General features: G+C 43.6%; 1 protein-coding gene across 2 annotated transcripts; it reads left to right on the top strand.

Annotated features, from left to right (window-relative positions):
- Nucleotides 1-1,498: 1,498 nt before the first annotated feature.
- FTCD (formimidoyltransferase cyclodeaminase) lies at nt 1,499-25,234 on the top strand. Of its 2 annotated transcripts, none has more exons than XM_081174670.1 (14): nt 1,499-1,647; nt 4,054-4,237; nt 9,681-9,809; nt 13,062-13,150; nt 14,256-14,435; nt 15,166-15,303; nt 16,013-16,144; nt 17,792-17,853; nt 18,575-18,704; nt 20,279-20,440; nt 21,699-21,742; nt 22,957-23,095; nt 24,188-24,283; nt 25,097-25,234. In XM_081174670.1, the coding sequence occupies exons 1-14, from the start codon at nt 1,594-1,596 to the stop codon at nt 25,181-25,183; spliced, it is 1,626 nt and encodes a 541-aa protein (XP_081030796.1). In that variant the 5' UTR covers nt 1,499-1,593; the 3' UTR covers nt 25,184-25,234. The 2 variants fall into 2 exon arrangements, with proteins under 2 accessions (XP_081030796.1, XP_081030795.1); XM_081174669.1 differs by having other exon boundaries at nt 1,501-1,647; nt 4,000-4,237.
- The last annotated feature ends 1,257 nt before the right edge of the window (nt 25,235-26,491 follow it).

The raw sequence follows: 26,491 nt of genomic DNA, 5'->3' as shown, positions 1-26,491 counted from the left end.
CTGTAGCTCATACTCTAGGATTTTGCTTATGACTATTTATCTCCTATATCTGACTAAAGAGCCTTCCCTTGTCTGAATTCTAGCTCCATGTGGTCATTGCAAGGGGATCAGGGGTAAAAATTGTACATGTTGTTCTAAAGGGCCTCTTCCCCCTTGTCAGTTACATACCGTCTGAGTATGTGGACATCTGCCACGATTCTAATGAATGATTCTAGTAAAAATGGTGAAGATGCATGTATTTGCCTCCAGGTAGAGAGTTGCCAGCCCTGCTCTGGCCTCCTTTGGTCTGCTGATCCATCTGCCATGGATGCTTTAGCTGAGATTTCTGCATTGCAGGGACTAGATTACCATTGAGGTCCCTTCCAACTCAACTCTATGATTCTGTGATAATTGCAGTTTCAGCTGTTTATAGTTACAATGAAGAGTTCTTTGGCTTTGTATGCTCCTTGCAATTTTGCTTGTTCCTTTAAACCACTTCCTGCCAAAACATTCTGTGCTGATGGCATTCCCAAGGTAAGCAAAGTCTACTTTCCTACAGAAATTCTAGAACTCGCTGTGAGAAAGGGCATATTCTCTAACAGTCTTCCAATCGCTTCTGGATGGAACAGCAAAACCACAAACCATTATAATGAAAAATATTTCGGATGCTATAAATAAACTTAGACAACTTCATCTCAGCGAATGTCGTTTCTTATGAACATATATATTCCACAATATCCCACAACCACACACCAGCTTTTCCATCTCTGCTTGCTTCATGGGCAAGAAATGTGAAACATTTTCTTTTGATCCATAGATCTTAAGATGTTTAGCAACACTAGTTGTTTCAATAGCTGTGGAGTTGTGCAGATCTATTTGTCTCCAAACTAGATTTATAGATTCTACACGTGATATTAAATGTGTGATCATATTTGCACATGTGGTTTGTTAAAAACCAAGAACTGTCATTTTACAATACCTGCACCTGAACCCCAATCTGGATCAGGATGGTTGGGGTGTTAAACTTTTTATTTCCCTCCCCCACTTTCATTCAGATTCACTTTGGGGGGGGCACACAAAAAAACTCCATTGTTAAAATAAACTTGTTGCCCAATTGTGATTATCTAGATAAGCTCCACCTGGAAGACCCCTTAGCCTGTAAAAGAAAAACAACAACATCATACAAGTATTGTGGCCCCTGGTAGGGAAGGAGACTCATTCAGGTATGAGGTTTCAGAGAATAGTGCCCACCTTGTTAGATGCATGAAAGCAAAATTAGCAGCAAATTTCATGCAGTTTTTATAACTGTGGGGTGAATTCTTGTGAGAATAGTTTGACTGTTTTCGAGGTAGCATTTTACTTTAAGGGACAATGTGCTGCTGTGGGATGATGACCAATGATGAAGACAGGCTTCAGAAGCAGAGAGGACAGTCCAAAGTGCCATGGAGGGCTGTTTGGAATAGTTAATGAGAAATCCCGGAGGTAGAGGAAGGCCATTGGCTTTAAGCCAGAGAGTTTCCTGATCCCATAGTTCCATTTTGTCACCCAGAGCAGAAGAGGGGGGAATCATCCAGGACTCCCCACAACTCTAAGAAAGAAAACATAAAGAGAGCAATGTCAAAATTAGTGGAGTGTGTCCCCAATTTTTCTGAAGGCAACAACAAAGAGGTAAGTTCAGAATTGGTTTTTGTATAAAGACAGTTCTTTGTGTGGCAATATGGTGGCAATATAATACTGGTGAAACCACAAAATCTATTTTTCCCCTGTCTAAATTAGTTTTGCAAGTCTGAGTTCAAAGCATATTTGAATCACCTGTCCATGAGAAATTAATTTTGAAAACAGTTTTACAGGTGTACTGAAATTCTAACCCCACACATATCAGCTTAAATATACAGAAGAAAACTTCAATCTTCTATTAATAAAACCTAAGTTTAATATAACCAACAGCAAAAATAAAATTAAAAGGGAGAGGAGGGGGAAATACTTCTAAGTGTAAATGTTGTAAAAATTGAAAATACAATGTTTGGGGTAAACTTAATGATTTGACATGCAAATGCAATGCTTTTGGAGGGAGCTTTCTTCTCAGAGTTTACCTGCATTTTAAAAAAATGAAGTGAATGCATATTACTTTTACATGTTACTTTACTAGATTATAAGCCCATCTGCTCTTGGCTGGGTGTGTGGTGGAGAAGCTTCTTAGCAGCTTTGTTTCACTGAAACTCTTTTGCTTTATTCAGAAAAAACACATGATCGCACAGAGAAGGAAGAAAAAAAGGAAATGTCTCCTCTCTCACTGTGTCCTTCCAACCTTCTCCATAACATCACCACCATTAACCTGTTGTTTTCTCTTGCTACCCAACGTAGATAGCACACAAAACCTGTCCTGCCTCTATTATGTAGGGTAGAAAGGGTTGGACTGGATACAATCAGACGCCATACTGAATGCCAGACAGTGGACTGAACCTTTCAAAACTGCACTGACTTCAAAACTGCATGGATTTTTTTATTGGTTTCTTAGAATTCCCATGCAATACCAAGTACAAGGCTGCTGGTCAGTTATAAAATAGTACAAAAATATACAATTTTATTACATGCAGAGAATAATATGTGCTGAGAAACCAGAGAGAGGAGCTGAGGGAAGTCTGGGGTGGTGGTGGGAGGGTGGGTTTTTCTTTTTTGCGGGGAGAGGGGGGAAATGGGGGGAGGGAAATGTGGATGATATATTTTTGATAAATTGTTATGTTGAAACCCCTAATAAAAATATTTAATAAAATAAAATAGTACAAAAATAGTACAAAGGTGATATAAAATTAACTAACACACCCAATAAACCCACTAAATATACCGGTACCTTCATATCAGGCAGACCCACTTAAGCTTACAGGACTTTTTTTGATTCAGCAGCACCATACCTTGAGAGTGCCAGCCCCCCAGTAAGGTAGCCCACTAGCAATAGGTGCCCAGCCTGATTTCCTTTTCTCGGCCTGCTCCCACCGATGTGTCTGTCAACTAGGATAAGGGGTATGGGATTCCCACTGCCTCATGGTGGTCTACTTGGAAACAGGGAAACAGCTGGATTCAGCCCCTCCCCCTCCCCCTGCTCTCCCAAGCAGGTATGCATGTGCCAAATGAAAATAAGGCACCTGATCCCACACAAAGCAAAACTAGCAAAGAGATCTTTGGATTGTAATGGATATCTCATTTGATGTTGATGTGAACAATACATCAATTTAATATGAAGCAGGAAAAGGCAAAATCCACGTTAGGGATCACTAGGAATGGGTTTCCTCTTTATTTTTTTTAATGTGACATGAGCATTTATTCACTTAAAAGAGTTGTCACTTTAAAAGCAAAATCCATTCTGAAAGACCTGCAAATAATAATAATAATAATAATAATAATAATAATAATAATAATAATAATAATAATAATAATAATTTATTATTTATACCCCGCCCATCTGGCTGGGTTTCCCCAGCCACTGGGCGGCTTCCAACTGAATATTAAAAACAGTACAGCATCAAACATTAAAAACTTCCCGAAAGAGGGCTGCCTTCAGATGACTTTTAAAAGCAAAATAGTTGTTTATTGATTTGACATCTGCTGGGAGGGCGTTCCACAGGGCAGGCGCCACTACCGAGAAGGCCCTCTGCCTGGTTCCCTGTAACCTTACTTCTCGCAATGAGGGAACCGCCAGAAGGCCCTCGGCGCTGGATCTTAGTGTCTGGGCTAAACAATGGGGGTGGAGACGCTCCTGCAAAGCTGCTTTAAGTTGCTTGTGATCCCACAACCAGCAGCCAGTCCATAGAGCACAAATGTCAGAGCTACTTTTCCCTGAGCTCATTGGCAGGGGTGTGTGTGCGCTTCAGCCATTATGTATTTTGTGGTTCTTATATTGTAATTTTATGTTGTGAACCACACTGAGGTCTACGGATGACAACCCTGACTTGACCACTTGCACAATATGCACACGCATGGACTGCACTCTTTGATCAGTGGATTTGCTTGCTCCCTAAATAGTCTGAAGCCATGAGCATGAGGTCCATGCGCTCTAACAGGCTCTGCTCTGCACAGGTGATAGATGAGATTGCCAAGGCCATCTCTCAGACCGAGGGCTGCATGCTCCTGGATGTGGATGCAGGCCCTTCCACCAATCGGACCGTTTACACCTTCGTAGGAAGTCCTGAAGATATAATTGAAGGTGCACTCAATGCGGCCAGAACAGCTTTTCAACATATTGACATGGCAAAACATAAAGGTAATCAGAGTGATATAAGTGTTAATCATAGAGAGTAAGACAGCCAAACAAATTTTAATTGATGACGCCTTGTTCAACTACTTTGCAGCCTTTCTCATACTCTGAGCAGCTTGTTTTGTCCTAGATCCGGAAGAAACTAGAAATAACCTGTGAGAGGCAACGTGTACCTATAAAGGAATGGAATTTGGGATCCCACAGCGCTAGGCATTTCTACATGCTAACTCTCTGGATTCTGATAGTTAAGGTGGGGCCTAGGGAACCAGGTTGAAAGATCAGCCAGCAAAACCAGGTGGCCTTGGACAAGTTCGTCCTTTTCTCCTTTCAGCATAAGCTACCTTGTGAAATTGCTGTAAGGATACAATTGTCAGAAGCCAGAGTCAATAGTAGGTCAGCATAAAAACACCAGTGTCAGGGAAGTTAACTCTGTGCAATGAAACCAGAACAGCTCAAACCCAGTGAGCCCAATAATTCTCCCCAGTAGATCTTGCTCCAATGAGTCGGTTGCAAGGGCTGAAGGGCCCTGTCTTCCCACAGCTCCCTAAGACTCCACCTCCACCACATCCTTCCCAAAGAGCCTGAGACTTCTCTGCCTTGTCTGTCTTCGTTCTGCCCTCTTCATACTGGGAGACCAGGGGGGAGGGGAACTAGTTGTTCTTCTACAGCCTCCTCTTCTGCCTCTGAATCTAGACTGCTCTCTGCCACAGCCTCTTCCTGCTCACTAAACCCTGTTGCCTCCAGACCACCTCCTCCCAGTCTGCTCCCTCTTCTCCCTCTGACCAGGCGTCATCACCCCACTCCCTGGCTCTGAGCTTTCTTTTTTCTTTTTTAATGATATTTATTAAAAGTTTAAGAATTACAAAAAAAGAAAAAAAGAAAACAACAAAAAATTTGACAAAACATCCATTACAATACATAAAAGGAAAAGCATAAAAAACAATACAACAATACAGCAATACAGCAAAAAAAAACCACCACATTAAAACACACATCCAATGTTCCATATCTTTATCTTTCATTTACTTGTTTCATCGACCTCACACCTCCCTTTTTGTACTCTAATTTAATTAATTGTTTCAGCAGATTCTTTCCATCTTTCTCAATTTTTGTTATATAATTTATCTTAACGATCTAACCTTTTAATTAACTCAACAAATCCTTTCCATCTTTCACTATATTCTGTCATTCAATTTATCTTAATTTATTTAACCTTATCTTACCATAAAAAAACCCTTAAAACTTAAAACTTAATACTTATTTGTACATAACTCCTTATATCATTTCTAGTAAAGCCAAATAGTTTCATTCCAACATTTTCCCTAATACTCGTTAATTTTACACTAATTCTCAAAATAATTTTTTTAAAAACTTTCTTCCAATCTTCACCCAACGTCTCTTCTTCCTGGTCTCGGGTTTTGTCAGTCCTTCTTGTCCATTCCATCTAGTCCATCAACCTGGTGATCTTATGTCCGAGGCTCTTAAGTCTTTTCCATGTCCCTTCTGCAGATCTTCTTCTTGTTTATACCTGCACTTTACTTTGTCTTTTGTTGATCTTTTTCTTAATTTCTTTCCTTTCTCATTGGGGGGTAGGTCTCGGGAGGACTCCAATCCAAAAATATCTCCATCTCCCCTCAGCAGATCAGCCCACTCCCCACAGGCACATTCCCCACAGTCAACACTGTAATCCAGGAAGTATTTAAAAGCATGTTTCAAAGTCCTTCCAAAATTAAGAGCCCTCACAACTCCAGACCCCCCCCCGGTCCACTCCAGATTCAAACTTCAAGAACAGCGGCTTATACTCCTGCAAGGCCTCGGGTCTCTCCATTCGTGTTACTTGAGGTTAAACAGCAACCTCCTCCATTATCTCCTGCACTTGCGCTTGCCCTGTCAAAACAGGATCCTGGGCTGGTTCCTGAATGGTTTCTATATGGGTATTCGCCGTTTGTCCAAAGTTTTTAACTGCAACAGTCATCAAATCCATCTTCTCATGCATCTGCTCCAGCAAAGCGCTTGTCTTGCAAAAATCAAGCACCAAAACTTCTTCTAAACACATTTTTATTCAAGGTCAGAGTCTGGTCTCACGATCCTAATCTTACAGCTGTGAAATCCCCAGTTCGACTCCAGCAACAAATTAACAAGCTCCCTCTAGAGGAGACAATTTCTATTTGTATCCATCTTTTGAAAGCAGGACCAACAAAAGAAAATTACTTTCATTTTTCAAATATTTTGTTTCTTTTGAATGCAAGAGGCAACATTGAAATCAATTTGTTTCTCTTTTTTAACTATCTGTCAAAAGACGTTCCATTCACAGTCGATGAACTTCCCCATAAATTTCTGTCTCTGACACCCCGTTCCCAGGTTTGAGACGGTGGAAATTTATCTTTCTTTACTCTCTCTCCTGCAGGCCTAAACAGTCAAAAATTCCCCCCCTTTTCTCCTGCTTCCAAGAGGGGTTTTGGTGGTAATAACTGAAGGAAATTTAGACCTTTATATACGACTTTCCAGACTTTAGCTTGCAAAGTTTTTGCTTCAATCTATTTACAAAAACGGGAGGCGGCCTTCCTGTTTAGAGCCTCCCCGCTTCAGTGCCAAATTAAAATGTTTCTTAATCCAATTTTCCGTTCTACTCACGGGTAGAACGGATTGTCCACAGGAAAAAGTCAGCACTCTCTGGCAACGGCTGTGCGGTTTCACTCCGTAAAAGTAGCGGTTGATTCAAAACACCGCGCCACTCACCCCGCTTCGGATCCCCGAAAAAGGGTTTCCCTGCGAGTAGAGGGGGGCGTTCCTGGTGTCAGCTGAATCCCACGTTCCCAGGCTTCCTCCGCCTGGGATTTTTAAAGGGTCTCCGCCTTCGCCGCGGCGGCAAGACCCGATTTCCACGGAGCGGGTTCCTCTCGGTCAGAGGAACTCCGCCATTGCCGATGGCGCTAACCCGGAAGTCCCTGGCTCTGAGCTTTCTTCCCCTGGGGGTTCCCTGGCTGGTGCCTCCCACCAATCCTCTGCACCCAGCCAGTCCATAACAACAACACAATTACTCTCCTGTGTGTTAGCCTGAGCTCCTTGAGTAAGTAACAAATAAACAAATGCAGCAAACAAATGCAATCAATCAATAAGTATTCACCTCTGAGCCTGAGAATCGTTTCCAATTTATTCCAAGTTACACAACCTTACAACAGTCTTACTTACCCAACTGTGGATTCAAGAGGAGAGGTCCCTGAAAGCCTGTCACTGAAACCCATAAATAGGAATCTTTAGGACGAAAATGTAACACAAGTCCACAACAGGCCTCAATACAAATAACTCATCATTAGGTTGCTTTTGATACACAAATTGCATTACAGTAGTAGATAGGTAGCCGTGTTGGTCTGCCATAGTCAAAATAAAAAAAATCCTTCCAGTAGGGGTGTTACTCAGAAGGGTGGTGGGAAGGGGAGATAGGCAGATAAGAAGAATCTTGTAGTAGATAGGTAGCCGTGTTGGTCTGCCATAGTCAAAATAAAAAAATTCCTTCCAGTAGCACCTTAAAGACCAACTAAGTTAGTTCTTGGTATGAGCTTTCGTGTGCATGCACACTTCTTCAGATGTGCATGCACACGAAAGCTCATACCAAGAACTAACTTAGTTGGTCTTTAAGGTGCTACTGGAAGGAATTTTTTTAAGAAGAATCTTATCTCACTATACATAACTTAACCATTTCTCACCTTCCCACCCCTTGCCTTTTCCTGTAAGACCTATTACAGTCGTTAAGAGTCGTCAAGAGGCTCTCTCAGCTATCTGCCTATCTCCCCTTCCCACCACCCTTCTGAGTAACACCCCTCCCCACCTTCTCACTATATAGAAGGGTCTGGCAGCTTCTGTTTCAGTGTATCTGAAGAAGTGTGCATGCACACGAAAGCTCATACCAAGAACTAACTTAGTTGGTCTTTAAGGTGCTACTGGAAGGATTTTTTTTAAATTGCATTACAATTTACCATACACCTCCTGAATCATAGAACTGTAGAATTGGAAGGGAGCCCAATGTTCATCTAGTCCAACCCCCTGCAATGCAAAAATCTCAGCTAAAGCATCCATGACAGATGACTATCCAATCTCCCTTGCCTCAGTATCATGAAACCAAAGAGGACACGATCACTTATTCCCACGTTTCTGAGTACTCCCACTTTGTCAATCAGTTCTTCCCTGTTGGTGAGGACCAGGTCCAAGATAGATGACCCCCTTGTTGCTTCTTCCACCTTCTGGGAAATGAAATTGTCAGTGAGGCAATGGAGGAATTAGTTGGACCTTACATTCTAGGCTGAGTTTGAGTTCCAACAGATATTTGGGTAGTTTTAGTCTCCCATGACTACCATATCTCTCCATTTTGAATGTCTGGTAATCTGCTCTAGGAAAGCATCATCCAAGTCTTCAGTCTGGCTTGGAGGTCTATAACAGACACTCACAGGAAGGTCACTGTTGTTTCTCTCTCCTACAATGTTTACCCATATACTGCTTTTGATGCTCCAAGTCATGGATTTCTTCACAAGTGTACACATCCTTTACATATAATGTTCTTCCTCTTCCCTTCCTGTTTGGTCTATTCCTTTTGAGCAAGTTATACCCCTCAATTCCTACCTTCCAGTCATGAGTCTCATCCATCAGGTTTCAGTAACGCCTGTTAGTTCATATTTGCCATCCTGTATTAAGAGTTCCAATTCATCTTGCTTGTTTCCCATACTCTGTGAATTAGTATACAGATAAAACTATGAGTCATTCCCTCCATCCGCTTCCTTCTAGTACTTTCCTGTCCTTTAGCAGGTTTCTGTAGCACCACCTCAGTTTCCTGTGCACCAGTGAAGCTATTATCCCCAGTACCAGGTGTTCTTCTGTCTTCTGTAATGTTGTCTCCCTTAGGTTTTAGTTTAAAGCTCTCCCAATCAGGTTCTTGTCAACCACCACGATAAGTCCTTTCTCCAGGAAGTGGAGACCATGGTCCAAGAAGCAAACCTTTTTCAGATGACACCACCTGCTGAAGGGTCTTGGGGCACCGCCCGTTTTTCCTGTTGAAGGTTGGGGCTTGTGTATGTGAAAATGGCAAGCATGGGAACAATGTAGCTGACCCCGGGTCACACCTGTGTACTTACTAAACTTTTGTCCTCTTTAGTAACAAGATGATGTTACTAAAATACTGTACCAAACACTAGTATATAGGACAGATATCTGTGATGTCTTTCTAATGGATTGTTTTGCGGCATAGGCTTGAATTTGTGGTGAGTAACTTTTTATCCTAAAATATATTCCACTTAATCAGTTACTCTTTCCATTAGGTTCGATGACTCTTTGTATTCAAATGCAGCTTCTTGTAAAGTCCAGGTTTCTCTGTATTTTATATTCTCTTTCCCAAAATTTCTGTTTTCCTTCCTTCTGATTTCCTTCTGATTTCTGAAGGACTGCCTTCCTCTCCTAGGTGAACATCCTCGGATGGGAGCCCTGGATGTTTGCCCCTTCATCCCAGTGAGGAATGTTACTATGGAAGAATGTGTCCAGTGTGCCAATCTGTTTGGGAAGCGTTTAGCAGGTGAACTGCATGTGCCAGGTGAGTTGGGTTTGGAAGACAGCACCTGGTCACTCCAGGCCACCAAGTGAAATTCCTTCAAAAATCTCTGTTGGCCACTGTAATGTACGCCTTATCAACTAAATATCTGGCATGTGGCACCTTTAAGGTAAACAGCTGTGACCCATGTGGTCAGCTCCTGGAGAGCTGATTAAGAAGGGTGGTCAACTCTGGAGGCCCCCAGTCCTTGTGAAGAATAATGTTTGATTTGCAATTAACCCAGCTTGTGGTGAATGAATGAATGAACTTTATTATGGTCACAGACCGTATTGTGTGGTGTGTTCCTATATGAACATCAGAAGACAAAATAGCCACCTCTCTCCTCATTTAGTTCTCCCTTCTTCTTGTGGGCAGGTTTGTACCCTACATTGCCTTGATGTTTTGGCACATACGATGTGCACAGACATTCCAGATAAAGTGTGCTGGGGAGGTTGGATGGTGTCCACTGGACCCAGTCTCCATGGGGACATCTGCCCAGGGAGCCTATGCACACAGACTCTATATGTGCCATTGGTAGGGAATGTGTGTTATGAACCTATGCAATATGTGTGTCAATATGTGTGTTGGTTCCCTGTGCTATCACCTTTTCTGGGTAGTCTAACATCACGGCACAATGGAAATATCAGATTCTATCTGTCTGGCGTTACCCTGGAAGTAACTGCAAGGGCGGCAAAGAAGAAGAAGAAGAAGAGTTTGGATTTGATATCCCGCCTTTCACTCCCCTTCAGGAGTCTCAAAGCGGCTAACAATCTCCTTTCCCTTCCTCCCCCACAACAAACACTCTGTGAGGTGAGTGGGGCTGAGAGACTTCAAAGAAGTGTGACTGGCCCAAGGTCACCCAGCAGCTGCATGTGGAGGAGCGGAGACGCGAACCCGGTTCCCCAGATTACGTGACTACCGCTCTTAACCACTACACCACACTGGCTTTAAAAATAAAGTTTTTATTGCATGGACAGGCAAACCCTGGGCGGCCCCCCATGTGGAATAACGACTCAAGACAACGTGCTATAGGATTAAAATTGGCCACAACTTTAATATATTTCAGATGTGGGTAGACCTTGGCTCAGGCATTGGGCGTTTATCCCTCCCAGTCCCCCGCCAGGGATCTGGGGAACATCTGGGTTATCCAGTGTGTGTGTGGGGGGGGAATGGGCTGGCTCTGGAGAACATATGTTCAAGCAGAGAGAGCCTGCCCCCGTTAATCTGCCGTTGCAGGGGAGAGCAATGACGACCTCTAGGCGTACGGCCAAAGCCTCCCCTCAAACAACCTATTTAACGGGGAACCCTGGTATCGCCTCCGCAAAGAGGGGGGGCATGTGTCACTGCTGCACCCCCCCATTCAGGGAAGACAGACTAAAGGATTCCGCCCAAGGCCTGATACCACCAAAGTTGTGACGTTTTGCTAAGGGAAAGGCAAACCTGCCAATGCAGGGGAATTCCTTTCCAGCCCTTCAACAGCGACCCTGACGTAGCAGCACCCGTGTACCTGTGGAGAAAAGGTTAACCTGCAAAAGAAGTTTTAACTGAGGGTTGGGAGGGTGGGAGAAGTTCTGGAGCCAACTGATGATTCCCAGGTAAGATCCTCCCTCTATTGTGTGGGCAGGTAGTCCCTCACCCTATCTGGCAACGCCTCCCCAGGCAGGATTGGGCAACTGACTGAGGTAGGTGGAGACCTCCAGGTATCCCACCTGGGGGAAGGCGAAGCCAAGCCTGTGCTAATGTTGCCGCATAGTGTCCAGGGTCTGCGTGCGATCATGCAAAGGGTGCCCCCTTTTAATGTGGGGAGTGTTCATTAATGGTAGTATCTCTTAGTGGTGAATGGCACTATTTAGCGGGAAGAAACTGCAATGAAAATCCTTGTTATTACATATTTTTACATGGCTGCTTATTTGTATATATTTTAAAATTTTATATATGACTGTTTTAAAGGTAAAGGTAAAGGTACCCCTGCCTGTACGGGCCAGTCGTGTCCGACTCTAGGGTTGTGCGCCCATCTCACTTAAGAGGTCGGGGGCCAGCGCTGTCCGGAGACACTTCTGGGTCACGTGGCCAGTGTGGCGAAGCTGCTCTGGCGAGCCAGCACCAGCGCAGCACACGGAAACGCCGTTTACCTTCCCGCTATAAAGCGGTACCTATTTATCTACTTGCACTTAGGGGTGCTTTCGAACTGCTAGGTGGGCAGAAGCTGGGACCGAAAGACGGGAGCTCACCCCGCCACGGGGATTCGAACCGCCGGCCATGCGATCGGCAAGTCCTAGGCACTGAGGTTTCACCCACAGCGCCACCCGCGTCCCCATGACTGTTTTATGATGGCCTATATTTGTAATGTCTAATAAAGGTTTCCTGTGCAGTTAGGCACTCTGTTTCCCGGAGGCCAGGGGCAGGGAAGGGCAGGAGATGTGATCCAAGCTGCCGCCGCCACACAATAACCTCCTGCATTTGCTGAGTGGTGTGAGGTGCTCTGGAAAGCAGTGAGTCCCATGCACCGTTGTGCGGCTGGAAGCTTCTTGAAATAAATCTGTTGCAAGCCAGCTCCTGGCCAGTGGCCATCTGGCTGTGAGTAGCTTGTGTGGATGAAGCGTTTTTTGAATTACACCACAAGCCAGCATTCTCAGTAGGCATGTCTGGCTTATTTGTGTACCCCTAACGGCAATCACACAAAGACCCAGCTAACCCCTGGGATGCAGTACACAACTCACAAGTTTCCCAGCATTCCCTGATTGGTCCCAGCACCATGGGGCAGTGTTATGTACTGAAGTTCTCACCCTAGGCCAGCAGGGGGATACTGTAGATAGCTTTCACTCAGGTCCACACATGCAAATAAGGGATCGAAAGTGACGTTCAGTGATTGGATAGTTACAGAAAGTTGTACAGTTACGTTGTACTGGAGCTCTATATAAGCAGGCTGGCTGAACCCTTCAGTTCAGTTCTGTTCTGACCTGTGAATAAACAAGAGCTGTTTGGAGAATCGCTGTGTCGTCTGATGTGTTCACCCACAACTTAACAGGCAGCAAGCTGGTTGCACCACAGAGTTCAAGAGGTGGGGCTGTCCATGGAAGGGAGTCCCCTGCAGTCTCCTTTCCCCAGGGCCTCCTCAAACCTGGAACCAGGCCTCCTGCTCCCTCCTCTCCTCTGACTCTTGAGTCCTGCAAAACCAGCTTCTTTAGGTTGCAGCCTGGCAACTCCCTGACTGGATCCATGTGCTTTCTCAGTAAATCTGCCCCTCTCTTGCAGTGTATCTCTATGGCAAAGCAGCTCTGAAGGAGAGCAGAATATCCTTGCCAGCCATCCGAGCAGGAGAATATGAAGCCCTCCCTGAGAAAGTAAGACTACGTGTTGCTTGCAACAACAGCAGCTGTACTGCCAGCCCTTAGATCAGCGGTCAGTGCCCTAGTCTGGGTAGCAATGGAGGCATTTTAAGAAGGGATGCTCAGATTTTATTGGGTGGAGCTGGTTTATGGTTACAGCACAGCTGGCATAATGGAACTACCACAGCTGCTGCTTCAAGCTCCTGCTTACTGTTGTACTAGTTGCTAAAGTGTGAGCAAGTCTCTCCCAATACTTGTGTGTGCACAGGGTGGAGACGCCCTCTCATTCCTGCAATGGTCCATGTGGATTCTGCAATCCAGCTTCATTGTTAGGTGTATTTATCCATGGCATTTGCATCAGATTTGACTTACAGATTCCTTTTAATACAAATGAGAAGAACATTCAAAATACACATGGCCACTCGAGCAAATTTCTTTGAGCACATTAGCTCAAAATATAAGTTTCTACAGTGGTACCTCGGGTTACAGATGCTTCAGGTTGCAGACGCTTCAGGTTACAGACTCTGCTAACCCAGAAATAGTACCTCGGGTTAAGAACTTTGCTTCAGAATGAGAACAGAAATCGCGCAGCGGTGGCGGGAGGCCCCATTAGCTAAAGTGGTACCTCAGGTTAAGAACAGTTTCAGGTTAAGAACAGACCTCCAGAATGAATTAAGTTCTTAACCCGAGGTACCACTGTATTTTAAAGAGCTACTGAAAATACCAAATTGTGTTGATTTAATCTCAAGATAAAAAGTTGCATGAATAAATTCCAGTGCAGGAATCCCCAGGTGAAAGTGTTCCAAATGATTTTTCTGACTAGACTGAGGACTGTGCTGCCTTCCCTTTCACAGTCCTCACCACGGAGCCTATGCTCTCCTGCGCATGCTTAGTCCATGATAGGGCCCACTGACAAACCAAGAGCAGGCAGTAAATACAATAATCATTTGCATTCATCACCACACATCACAGTTCTCAAGGCAACAAATATCTCTGGAGTGTGACACTGCCCAGCAAGCCCACTGTCTGGCTCTTACACAACTGGGTCTATCTAACAGTGAAATTGTTATTATTACTGGAATATTACAACCCCCTCTTTTTCTTTGTTTTGTTTTTTTAGCTAAAAAACCCAGAATGGGCTCCTGATTTTGGCTCTGCAACCTTTGTTCCAAGATGGGGAGCCACAGCAACAGGCGCACGGACATTCCTCATAGCCTACAACATCAATTTGCTGTGCACAAAGGAGCTGGCACACCGGATAGCACTGAACATTCGGGAGCAAGGACGTGGAAAGGACCAGGTATTCCTGTGTCCAGGGAAGAATTGGCTTGCAGATTCCCTCCTCCCACTGGAATCCTCCCACAATTCAGAAAAGGGCAAGGAAAGGAGAGATCTCCCCAATTTCCTCCCGTAATCGCTAACCCTGTATTACTCTTCATTTTTATCACACTACATGCATAGAGTAGGCTATGCAGGCCACAGATGATGGAAGGGGAACATATGAGTTCACTCATTGCTCACTGAAACTGGCAGCTTGCGCCAGAGCTGCCAGGAATCGAGGTCTGACTAGAAGCCTGAGGGTTTTGAATCTTCTTTTCAGGGTCTCCTGGGCAAAGACAAAAGTCCTAGGCTGGGAAGATGGAACCAAAGGAGTGAACTCTCCTAAGAGTGATTAGATTTTTGCTGTGGTCTTTTGGCCCCTACAATTTACAGCTCTTTCCTCTGCTTCCTTAAGGGTAGCTGATGAGGCAGACTCCAGTCCATCAGCCCTCATGCTATAATAATCTTTAAAGTGCCACAGGGTTCCTTGTTGTCATTTGGATATGTGATGAAGCGAATGTATGAAGAGTCTCAAAACAGAAATATTTTGGGAATGGGGTAGGAACTTTAAAATCTGGTAGGAATATGATAGGAACGTTAGCTTTTGGCTGCTGGGGTTAAGAAGACAGGAAGTGCTTGGCTCCTGTTTGCCAGCTTCCCATCTTATTCTGTAGATGGTTGAAATTCTTGCTCCTGTTTGTCCTTTGTAGCCTGGGCGATTGAAGCAGGTGCAAGGCATGGGCTGGTACTTGGACGAGGAGAATATTGCTCAGGTTTCTGCAAATTTGCTGGACTTTGAGACCACGCCGCTGCACACCGTCTATGAGGAGGTCTGCAAGGATGCCCAGGTGAGCTGGACAAGGAGGTTGCGCCAGAGCATCCCAGAGATGACCTGAGCTAAGACCTTTAGGGTGAAATGTGTTGGGAGTTGCAGCCCAAAGCTCTTGCGGCTGTGCCTTTGGCTCACTTTTATGGAGCTGCTCTCTGGTTACAGAAGAACTGATTGCAGCACACAAAGAGAGAGAGAGAGCTACCAGTTTGTGTAGGCATTGGCAGCTGGGCTAAGAGCAGGGGATCTGGGGGCTGTCTGGCTCTTTAGCTCACTTCCTGCCCTCTGCTGCAAACGCTGCAGAACAGCAGGGGAAGAGAGGGAAGGGACTGCTGCTCAATTGCATATGTAAGCCAAATATTCCCCAATATGGCACCAGAAGAAAGGGACGTCTCCCCTTTTCACCTGCATGGGGGTTACCCTCCCTTCCCGGTGCCCCAAACACAGTGGGCGAACTGGAAAAGCATCGCTTGCAGGCTGAGATTGCATTGGGTATACCTTCTTCTCTGAGTGTTATTTGAGAACATTTCTGTATTGAGAGTTTTGGGTTATTTGGATTATTTTCTAGTCTATGCAGTAGTGGGAACTTGTGGTGGTAGAAACTTAAGCGTCATTTGAAGAGACCGGGGTTCATGTTGCATCTCTGCCAGAAACTTGTTGCCTTGAGCGTGTGTCTGGATCCCTGGGGTTGTGCTGGACTGCTGTCAAATCCCTGTTCTTGTTTCTAGGATCTCAATCTGCCAGTGGTGGGATCTCAGCTGGTGGGTCTGGTCCCCAAAAAGGCCATGCTGGATGCAGCAGAATATTATATTAACAAAGAAAATCTATTCATCCTTGAGGAGGAGCATAAAATCAGACTGGTAACCTACTTGAGTATCCTATGAAATGTATTACTGTACAGTGGTACCTCGGGTTACATACGCTTCAGGTTACAGACTCCGCTAACCCAGAAATAGTACCTCGGGTTAAGAACTTTGCTTCAGGATAAGAACAGAAATTGTGCTCCGGCGGCGTAGCGGCAGCAGGAGGCCCCATTAGCTAAAGTGGTGCTTCAGGTTAAAACAGTTTCAGGTTAAGAACGGACCTCCGGAACGAATTAAGTTCTTAACCCAAGGTACCACTGTAACAGGATTCTCCTTTTCCACACATACTTTCACTCTGTTTTCCAACTGGCTTGCTGTGTTTTTTGCCTTACTATATAGTGAGAATGGTTGACATGTGGGAGGGATGTAGAGAATTCTGACGGCAACGGGAGCAGAAATTCCCTGGTTTTGCTTATTCACCCTGAGTGAAGAACAGAAATCCATTCAGAGAATATGATTAGTAGTAGCTGTTGCTGTTGTTGACAGTCTGCAGATTACACATAATTGACTACTTCTCCATTTGCATTAAATTTCCTTTGCATTGAAATAAATGTTGTGGAATAATGTAATAGTAACATAATGAATTATGTAAAATTCTGCCATAGGGGATAATGAGACACATTACAAGCTGCAGTAGAATGGAAGCAGCACTGCATGTGATAAACCATGAGTTGGCACCAGTCTTTTCCATGCCTAAACTGTGACCAGGGCTGCCCCGAGACATTTTGGCCCCTGAGGCAAAACACCACCACCTGCTGGGCCCCTGCTGTTCTTTTTCTGTGCCCTTGCTTTGGTATGGGGGTGGGGGAAGCAAGATTCCACAAGGACTTCTCCTTGAGGAATAGTCCTTGCAGAGCCTCACTGCCCAGGGGAGGGGTGAGACACTGCAGGTGGACTGAGGCTCTGGCCAGCAAGCCACTGCTGCGAGGGACCAGGAGATGGCAGCAGTCAAGTGGGCTGGCGAAGTTCTGCATGTAGCTCCAGCTGCCTCCTTCCTTCCTTCCTTCCCCTTAATGGCCCATCACTCAAGCTATCATCTCACCAGGAAGCTAGCCTGGCACTTCCAAGAATTAGAAGGGGGCTTCACCCTCCCCCTGGGAAAAAAACCCCATAACTATATGTCTGGTATATTTTAATGTAGTTGTTATTTTTATTGAAATGTGGTGTGAATCTAGAAGCCTTTGAGTTGAAGGGCAGACTCAAACGAACAAATAAATAGTTTTTGAAGTAAAAGAAAGAATGGGGGGTTCTGAACAGATCTGAGAATGATTTCATCTGTTCTGCAGGAAGCACATTTTGAATTTTGATAGACACTCAGACTCTTGGGATTGGAAAAGATGGACATCTAAATAAATAAAAAAAGGGGGTGGGGGCAAGGATATGCCTGAGAAGTGGAACAGCTTGAAAGTTCTGTTTAGATTCATGGTGCGGTATGTTGTTACGCTTTTTAAAAGGAGGTACAAACACTTGTACAAAATAAATAGATCACACACACTCTCAAAATGGAGAGACAGTTTGTGGGATGTGTGGTGAACTGCCCTGTTTTCTTGAAGATCTGAAATACCTCCCCAACAATTTTGTATTCCCCAGATTATTTCAGTTTATGTTTAGTGCAGTGAATCTCTATTCATTTTCCATTCTCAGGTAATCAACCGACTGGGGCTGGACTCTTTGTCTCCTTTCAATCCCAAGGAGCGCATCATTGAGTACGGATGTTTTCATTGTCCTCCTTCCATTTTTTGTTTGTTTGCTGGGCACTGTACATTTGGCAGGCTTGGCTGGGTTGGGTGCAGGCCCACACCACAGGATGCTCCTGGAAGTCCACTAGCTTGTCTTACATCCGTTTCCATTGCAAACAGGACCATGGGAAGTGCTGGGAAGCTGTGGGCAAGTGAGTCTGGGGTTGGGGTGACCCATGTGCTAGCTTGAAAGGGAGGAAGCAATGGGCCACTGGCTTCCCTACATTTCCTTATTTGTGTCAGGTAAAATTCTGGTACCTGTGTGTTGCTCTTTGCTTCCAGAGATGCTCACTGGCAGTTTGAGGGTCACAGGAATGCCCAGCCCTAATCTGGGGAAGGTTTGTGAGGTTTTGAGTCAGATTTGACGGTTGTTTGCCCCACCTGCTTGAGATGTAATTAAACAGTTTCATGTGCCATCAAATTTTCAAGGGAGTGAGTTTTGCTTAGAGAATTCAAGACCAATTCCTAGAAAGAGACAAAACAATCCTTCCTGCCCTTGGTTCACCAGGGACAATGCTAGCGAAAGGCTGTATTCTGCTAATATTGTAAGTGCTACTTTGAATCTTTGCAAAAGAGTTACCATCCTACACATGGCAGAGAGATGCCTTCTCCTTCCTTGACTTTAGTTCATTCTGTCCTCTTGATGTACGTGAATGTGTTTTTCCTATGTCCTTCTTGTCTTCCGAAGGGATATGGTGCAGAATGGCAAAGAGAGCGGCTGCCTGATATCCTTGCCTCTTCACACTTTTGTGCAGAAAGTTGGTGCCAGGTCAGCTGCTCCTGGAGGAGGATCCGTAGCAGCAGCAATGTCTTCTTTGGTACATGAGCCACTTGTTTTTATTATGTTATATAGATTGCTTGTGCACCTTGCACATAAATCGGACAGGGCTGGCTTCCAAGTCCAGATCGGAGACTTGAATTTAGTCAAAAGTAGAGTGTAATCTGCATTGAGAGTATTGATATCACCTAAATCAGGGCGTCATTGGACAGTGCCATTTCTTCTTGCCCTATTCCCATTAAAGTTTCTCTTAGCCTCTGGGTTGGGAGGACTGGAAAAATCAATGTGTTTATTAATATTGCACATATGGAAACAGTAAGATGAATTAAAATGGACTCTTATTGAAATAAAAATTGTGCAGTCCAAAAATATGGTTCCAAAGCTTAACTTACAGAATTTGTTCCAAAACAGACACTCCAAATAATAATGTTCCCCAGAGTGGCAGGGGAAACCCAGCCAGATGGACGGGGTATTATTATTATTATTATTAATAATAATAATAATAATAATAATAATAATAATAATAATAATGTTACATCCAAATAGTTGCATAGAATCATGTGCTTGTCTAAGCACAGGTACAGCCTCTTAGAAATATGAAATTACTTCAAACAGAGCAGAACACAAAGCTCTGACTCTCCCACAGCTTTCATTACAGCCTCTGAGAGAGAGAGACCATTAGCACATGTCCTTTCTTCTCTGGTGCTTGAGAACAAAGATCAAACTCCCACAAAATGGAGATTTGCAGCTGAATACTTATCATGTGATCTAAAGTTAAACACCTTGTCACAGAGTTGCTGAATACATTCTAAGTTAGTTATCAACCCTTTAGGCTCTCTGCAACTCCTTTGTTTAACTACAGTGGAAGTTTACATGATATGCAGTTAGCAGTACACATACAGAGGTATTTTCCATTTCAATGTACTATTAAACAATTATACTTTACAAAAAGTCCATGAAGCTGAAATTGGTTACTGTTTCCAGTTCCTTATTTACACAAAAGCGCAGCTCATTCAGAAACCTTTAGTGACGAATCAAAGCTTACTGTGGGAAGCACCTCTTCCCTGCCAGTTTCTCGTTTGCCCTGCATCAAGCACATTATGCGAGAGGTGAACAGGAGATGTGGAAGAAGGGAGCACTTGTTGTATTTGATTGTTTCCATATCAGGACCCTTTAATACTGCTAAAGCATTGCTTTTCAGGAATCAGCTAGATGCAGAGTTTAAAATGGCGTTTTTTATTCTCCCCATACCACACTCAGATGCTGATCTCCAAGATCCAGTGGGTTGGAGTGGTTACAGTGCGGGACTAGGATCTGGGAGACCAGGCTTCAAATCCCCCACCCAACCATGGAGCTCAGTAGGGGACGCTGGGCCAGTCACATGTAACCATAGCCAAAAGGCTGAGAAGCCATCTCAGAGGGTTGTTGTGAGGATGAAATGGGGAAGGGGAGAGCCACATAAATGCAATAATAAGCAAACAATCAATATATGTTTACTGAGAAGTAAGTTGCATTTGGCAAAGGTCCCACTTCTCCTGGCTTATACAAACCCGTTCATTGTACTTATTAAGGGTGTAAATCTGTTCTTAATTGTTTCATTTATTTTACTTCTAGGGGGCAGCGCTGGGCTGCATGGTGGGGCTGATGACCTACGGGAAGCGTCAGTTTGAGGATCTGGACCCAGTCATGAGGCGGCTGATTCCTCCATTCCATCAGGCCATGAAGGAGCTGCTAGTCCTGGTGGACACAGACTCTCTGGCTTTCAGCAGCTACATGGTGAGTGAGAGCCAGTGTGGTGTAGTGGGTAAGAGCGGTGGACTCGTAATCTGGTGAACCGGGTTCGCTTCCCCGCTCCTCCTCATGCAGCTGCTGGGTGACCTTGGGTCAGTCACACTTCTCTGAAGTCTCTCAGCCCCACTCACCTCACAGAGTGTTTGTTGTGGGGCAGGAAGGGAAAAAGAGATTGTTAGCCGCTTTGAGACTCCTTAGGGTAGTGATAAAGCGGGATATCAAACCCAAATCCAAACTCCTCTTTTTGGCAGCGGAATTCCTCCTGCATTCTTTACCCCCTTGTTATATTCCGCAACACATCTCTCCCTCTCTGCATTGAACAGGAAAGGTAATAGTTTGAGGATCGGGAACAAATTTTAATTATTATTGGTGATGTGATTTCATTTCAGTCACCTGGAATGGTGATTGGAATGACAAATGTAGAGAGGTAAATTCCGGGACAGGGAGGGATGGAAATGAGCTGCCGCAAAGAGCAACGTGGTCTTTACCAGAAGAAAATAACAAATGCAGACAACTGCTGGAGATGTGGGAGTACAAATGCGAACCTAGTACATATGATGATTAACTGCCCGATGATACGATCATTTTGGTGCGAGGTGAAGATATATATAGCAAGAGTAATAAAAAGAAATTGTTATTTAGAGGAATTGAATTGAATTCTAAATTATATACCGGAAACGTGGGAGATTACAAGGGGTAAAAAAAATATGGATGTATCGCGCCATACTAGAAGCAAAAAAACTTGTTTTGATGAATTGGAAGAGCCGCAAAAAGATTCCATTGAGCACATGGATTGATAATATGGACAGACTAGCGACATACGAACGAACTGCATGTCAACGCAAATTAAGAATGGATAAATATGAAGAAATCTGGAAGGAATATTTAAGCGGTAAGGCAGACATTGGTGGGAAGTAGGGGGAGGAGAGTTGGGGAAATATTGTTTAAAAGGTGTAGTCATAGGTATATCAGTACTCAAATCTGAAATGTTAAATTGTGTTATTAGTGTTATTGTGGTTTTTGTTGTATGTGTGTTTTGTGGCTGTTGTTTGTATTGAAAAAAATGATTAAATAAATTAAAAAAGAAAAGAGCAGCCTTGTCTGTCTGGGTGCAGCTTGGGCCTTGTTCTGTAAACAGGTGGTTCTACGATGGGCAAAGTGGAAGATAATGGGAAGCAGTTCTTATAGCCTGAATAACTACTGGACACAGTTAACTAAATATATTTTTCTCCCTTCACCTTAGGCTGCTATGAAGCTCCCTAAGAACACACCTGAGGAGAAAGAAAGGTATGTATCAATATCTCACTTTCCATCTGTTTAACAATTATGGCTACTAAATAATCTTTTGTATGTACCTGGTTGCTGAATTTCCCTTAGCTCCTCTCATACATTTACAGATACCTGGAATAAGCAATGGCTTCTACACCTGTTCAGAGTGATATAGCCACTGTTAGTCATGCTCAGAAACCAATGGACAATCAATAAAGTCTATATATCACTTAAAGCGTGTGATATATGGACATGTTGGCCTAAATGCTATGAAGAGATTCCTGCAAGGTCTTGCAGTTATTGAAAGAGAGGGTGGAATGTGGATGCAGCTAAATGGACTCATGGCAGCTCATTTTTGATTAAATATTACTTGAATGAGATCAGGCAGTTTTCACTGATTCTCTGTTCCCTGTGCACACAGCCTGCACCCCTCTCTCACCAGAGGATTTGGGGGAACCTCTGGAACAGTTTGCGAGGTGACACACAATGGTGGCTGCAGGAAAAAGGAGAAAGCCGGCCAGATGGTGGGGTACAAATGACAAAATCATTATTGTTATTGAAATGTTAACCTCCTCTCTCCCCTCCTTTCTGCTCATGGATCAGAGAGCCTTCCATGCTAACCTTGTGGGGCCTTAGTTTAGGGTGGCATTAGCTTAGGGGGCCCAGAGTCCATTGCCTTCTGAGCAACTGTCACCAAAAGGCTTGTCCAAATGTGTCGGTTAATTTTTAAGGTGTTGGAAGACAGCCACTGTTCCCCTCTGCAATGTGTCTTTTAGGTATCATTTCCTTGTTTGTGATTTCCAGTTGAATTTACTAGAAATATATTTGGTATATACCTACAGTGGTGCCCCGCAAGACGAATGCCTCGCAAGACGGAAAACTCGCTAGACGAAAGAGTTTTCCGTTTTGGAGGTGCTTCGCAAAACGAATTTCCTATGGGCTTGCTTCGCAAGACGAAAATGTCTTGCGAGTTCCTGCGGGGTTTTTCCCCTATCCCCCCCTTTTTCTAAGCCGCTAAGCCGCTTATCAGCTGATTCGATCAGCAGATAAGCCACTAAAAGCAGCTAAAAGCCGCTAAAAGCCGCTAATAGCACTAATAGCGCTAATCCACTAATCCTTCAATGGGCTTGCTTCGCAAGACGAAAAAAAACGCTAGACGAAGAGAATCACAGAACGGATTCTTTTCATCTTGCGAGGCACCACTGTACTTTTGTCTATTTATTCTCTTGCAGGCGGACAGCAGCCATGCAGCTGGGCCTGAAAAGTGCGGTTGGTGTTCCCTTTTCACTGGCAGAAAAAGTTCATTCTTTGTGGCCCCTTTTAAAAGAAATGGCTCAGCAAGGAAATATCGCCTGCAAATCAGATATACAGGTATAGTAAGTATTTGGTGGATGAGAAGCATTCCTTTAAAAGGGCTGTGTACCTGTTTTATCTTTTTAATAGATCTTTTAGATATATGTGAGTAGTTTTCATTCTATTACTCCTTAGTTGTTTTTTAACCCCCCCCCATTTTTAAACCGTTCTTATTTTATCTGTAAGCCGCCTTGAGTCCCTTTGAGGAGAAAAAGTGGGGAATAAATGAATGAATGAATAAAATAATCAAATAATGTCTCTGTTCTGTTTTTTTAAAAAAATAATTTTAATTATATTTAGTCTAAAATTTATATTTAGTCAGGTTTTAATTTTATTTGTTAAAACCTGCCTGGGATTCTGTCAATGAAGGGCAGTTTAAGCTTTTAAATAAATAAATATGATACACTGATTACAAATTTTCTAAAGAAATAACTGTTGATTATATAAGAATTGCAAAGCATTTTGTATGCTAAAAGGTGCCTTAGACATGGCAGATAATTACAGTTTATCACTGCTGTTTTGAAATTAGTGGTTTAAAACTGCAGTTTTGAAAGGTTCAGTCCACCATCTTGATTCAAAATGGCATCCCATTTTTCCAAACAAAGATGAAAATCTGCTCATTGATTTAAGAAGCCATCATGCAAAATTTGGTTACAATATCTTTAAGAGGTGTCCAAACGTAAAGAGAACAAACAAATTTCAAATATATATATTATATTGTCAGTTATACTGTGTGTGCAGATTTTTTGTAGACCTAAAAATGAGTCCTTGGACTGAAATGTGCTACAAGGAGATAGCATCTTCAGGCTACAGATGAAAGTAGCAATGTCTCAGCAAACCATAAAATGGATAAATTACTATTTTTATCTTGTGAACCACCCTTACAAAAGGGTTGTATATAAATGTTAATACAGTACATAAATACCTGCAATCATGGACTTGGGTAGCGCAGAGCATAATAGAAGCCTAGCCTTTTAAGTACTTCTGCATGAGTTCCAGAATGCTCTTACCAGTTGCTGGTTTGGGTGGTTTTCAGTGGTTCATAGTGACCTGAATCTTTTACTGATGGTGATTGAAGTCACAGGCCTCCTCTGTGTTCTTTGTCTACAGGTGGCAGCTAAAGCTTTAGAAACGGGTGTGTTTGGTGCCTATTTCAATGTTGTCACCAACCTGAAAGATATAACCGATGAAGGCTTTAAACAAGAGGTAAGAAATGCTCAGGTTTTCTGCTCCAGGCACTATGTTAACCTCTAGTTAAGTGCTGTGTCTCTGGCATTGTTCATACAGGCAAATCAAATATATTGATTTCAGTTCTCCCAATTTCTATTTTCCCCCAGTTTTAAATTTGCTTTTCCATATTTCCACCAATAGCTTACAATTTATTTCTCCCTCTCCCCCCCAAAAAAAATCCTCATGGAAATTCTTTAGCATTTCAGGACAATTTTATCTGAATATTCACATTTTTCAAAAGCAATTTCCCCTAACGTATAATGTGTTTGTGTATGTTACTTTTACTAATACACACATACTTTACCCTAATATATGCATTTTGTGCATGCTACTTGACTGGAAAGCTGCATTGCAAAATTCAGAGAGCTGCAAATGTCAGAGGATAACTGGTGTTGGTCAGCTCTGTCTGTGCCACGAATGAGGTCAGGGACCAGAGCCCCTCGAGTCACATGGCCCACCCTTTGTTTGTACAGGCTTGGGTGATCCAAGGCTGAGCCTGGGGATTGTAGTCCTTAACAACTACCTGACATTCAGAAGACATCTTAGTGTATTTTTCATCTTTGTTGGAAGCCGCCCAGAGTGGCTGAGGAAACCCAGCCAGATGGGCGGGGTACAAATAAATAAATAAATAAATAAATAAATAAATAAATAAATAATAATAACAATAATAATTACATGGGAAGGTTGGGTTATGGCTAGAAGACTCTGCCCCACTGCACACATACTTCTCCCCAGGGCTGCTTCATGCATTTGTGCTTCACACAATTTTAACTCTCCTGTTCTGCGTAGGTGCAAGGGAAACTTTCCCACTTTTTAGAGGAAGCCAAGAAAAGTACTGCGTTTGTGCTACATCATCTGGAGAAGCGGACAATGTGAACAATTCTTCATATCAGGAACTTCTTATCTATGGATGTAAAAGAACCAGTTGTAGTACAGTGGTGCCTCGCAAGACGAAATTAATCCGTTCCGCGAGTCTCTTCGTCTAGTGGTTTTTTTCGTCTAGCGAAGCAACCCTATTAGTGGCTTAGCGGATTAGTGCTATTAGCGGTTTAGCGGCTATTAAAGGCTTAGCAGCTATTAAAGGCTTAGCGGATTAGCGGCTAAAAGGCTATTAGCGGTTTAGCGGCTTAGAAAAAGGGGGGGAAAGGGGAGGGAAATCGGAACACTCGCAAGACGTTTTCGTCTTGCAAAGCAAGCCCATAGGGAAAATGCGAAGAAGCTCAAAAACAGAAAACCCTTTCGTCTAGCGGGTTTTCCATCTTGCGAGGCATTCATCTTGCGGGGCACCACTGTATTGCCAGGTTGTTTGTAGATAGACATGCAGATATTTTGCCGAGTGAAATACCAGAGCAACAGTGCTTGTGATTTCTGTTCTACAGCTGCAAATGCAGAGTTCCATGTGCCCCAATTCTAGTCTTGCACATTGCTTCCTTGGTGGCAGCATGGGGCTTGTTGTTCTTGGTAACTCCCTTGAACCAAAGTAGCCCCACCCACACCACTAGGATAACAGGAGGATGCATTATTCTGTGACTCAAAAAATATTTCTGATAACTTTCTGTGGAATGTTTGAGATCTAGAAGAGGGAAGGATGCTATAGCTCAGTTGCTTTCAACAGTGTTTATAATGAAGTTCAGCTTGCTGTTGTGAGGACCAGCTCCAAAGTCTCCAGCCTTGGCATCTGGTTTCCAGTTGCCTTAATGGCACAGCTCCCACAAAAGCGGAGATTGTTAGCGAAGATAAACAAGGATTATTTGAGGGTAATTGTCCTTGCAAACTCCCTCCCCCCCGGGCCTGGGGGGAGGGAGCTTCACTCGCAGATTGTATTGGTACCTGGCTTTTGCTCCGACATGGATGTGAGAGGTATCACTTCATTATAAATCCTTTGTTACATAACCCCCCTCCCTTCTTCACTAAAGTAAGTGAAGAAGAAAGGAGATGGGAGTACAGATATAGATTATAATGTTAAAAAGGATTGAGTGAGGAAAATATTAACATTTGGAATAACTATAAAAAGGGCTTGGAGCCTCTGTGGAGTTAATTTTTTACTTGCCCCCTGATTGAGGGGAGGAGGGACTGGATTTTGAAGACTTGCCGGGGCTCTGGCGGGACACCAGATCATTCTTCTATGAATAATTATAATTGTTTCAAATGGAGGGGAGAACTTGGAGCCTGCCAGGGTTTGGG

Source organism: Podarcis bocagei (assembly GCF_964188305.1).
Source record: "Podarcis bocagei genome assembly, chromosome: 1".
Taxonomy (NCBI): domain Eukaryota; kingdom Metazoa; phylum Chordata; class Lepidosauria; order Squamata; family Lacertidae; genus Podarcis; species Podarcis bocagei.
The sequence above is the reverse complement of the archived record's forward strand: the minus strand, read 5'-3'. Positions and strand labels throughout refer to the sequence as shown.

Bases quoted from the DNA above. Each gene is read 5' to 3' on its own strand.
- FTCD (XM_081174669.1), top strand. From the start codon at position 1,594: ATGTCAAAATTAGTGGAGTGTGTCCCCAATTTTTCTGAAGGCAACAAC. The intron at 13,151-14,255 runs GTAAGACTACGT...TTGTTTTTTTAG, and splicing joins ATGAAGCCCTCCCTGAGAAA to CTAAAAAACCCAGAATGGGC. The intron at 21,743-22,956 runs GTATGTATCAAT...ATTCTCTTGCAG, and splicing joins ACACCTGAGGAGAAAGAAAG to GCGGACAGCAGCCATGCAGC.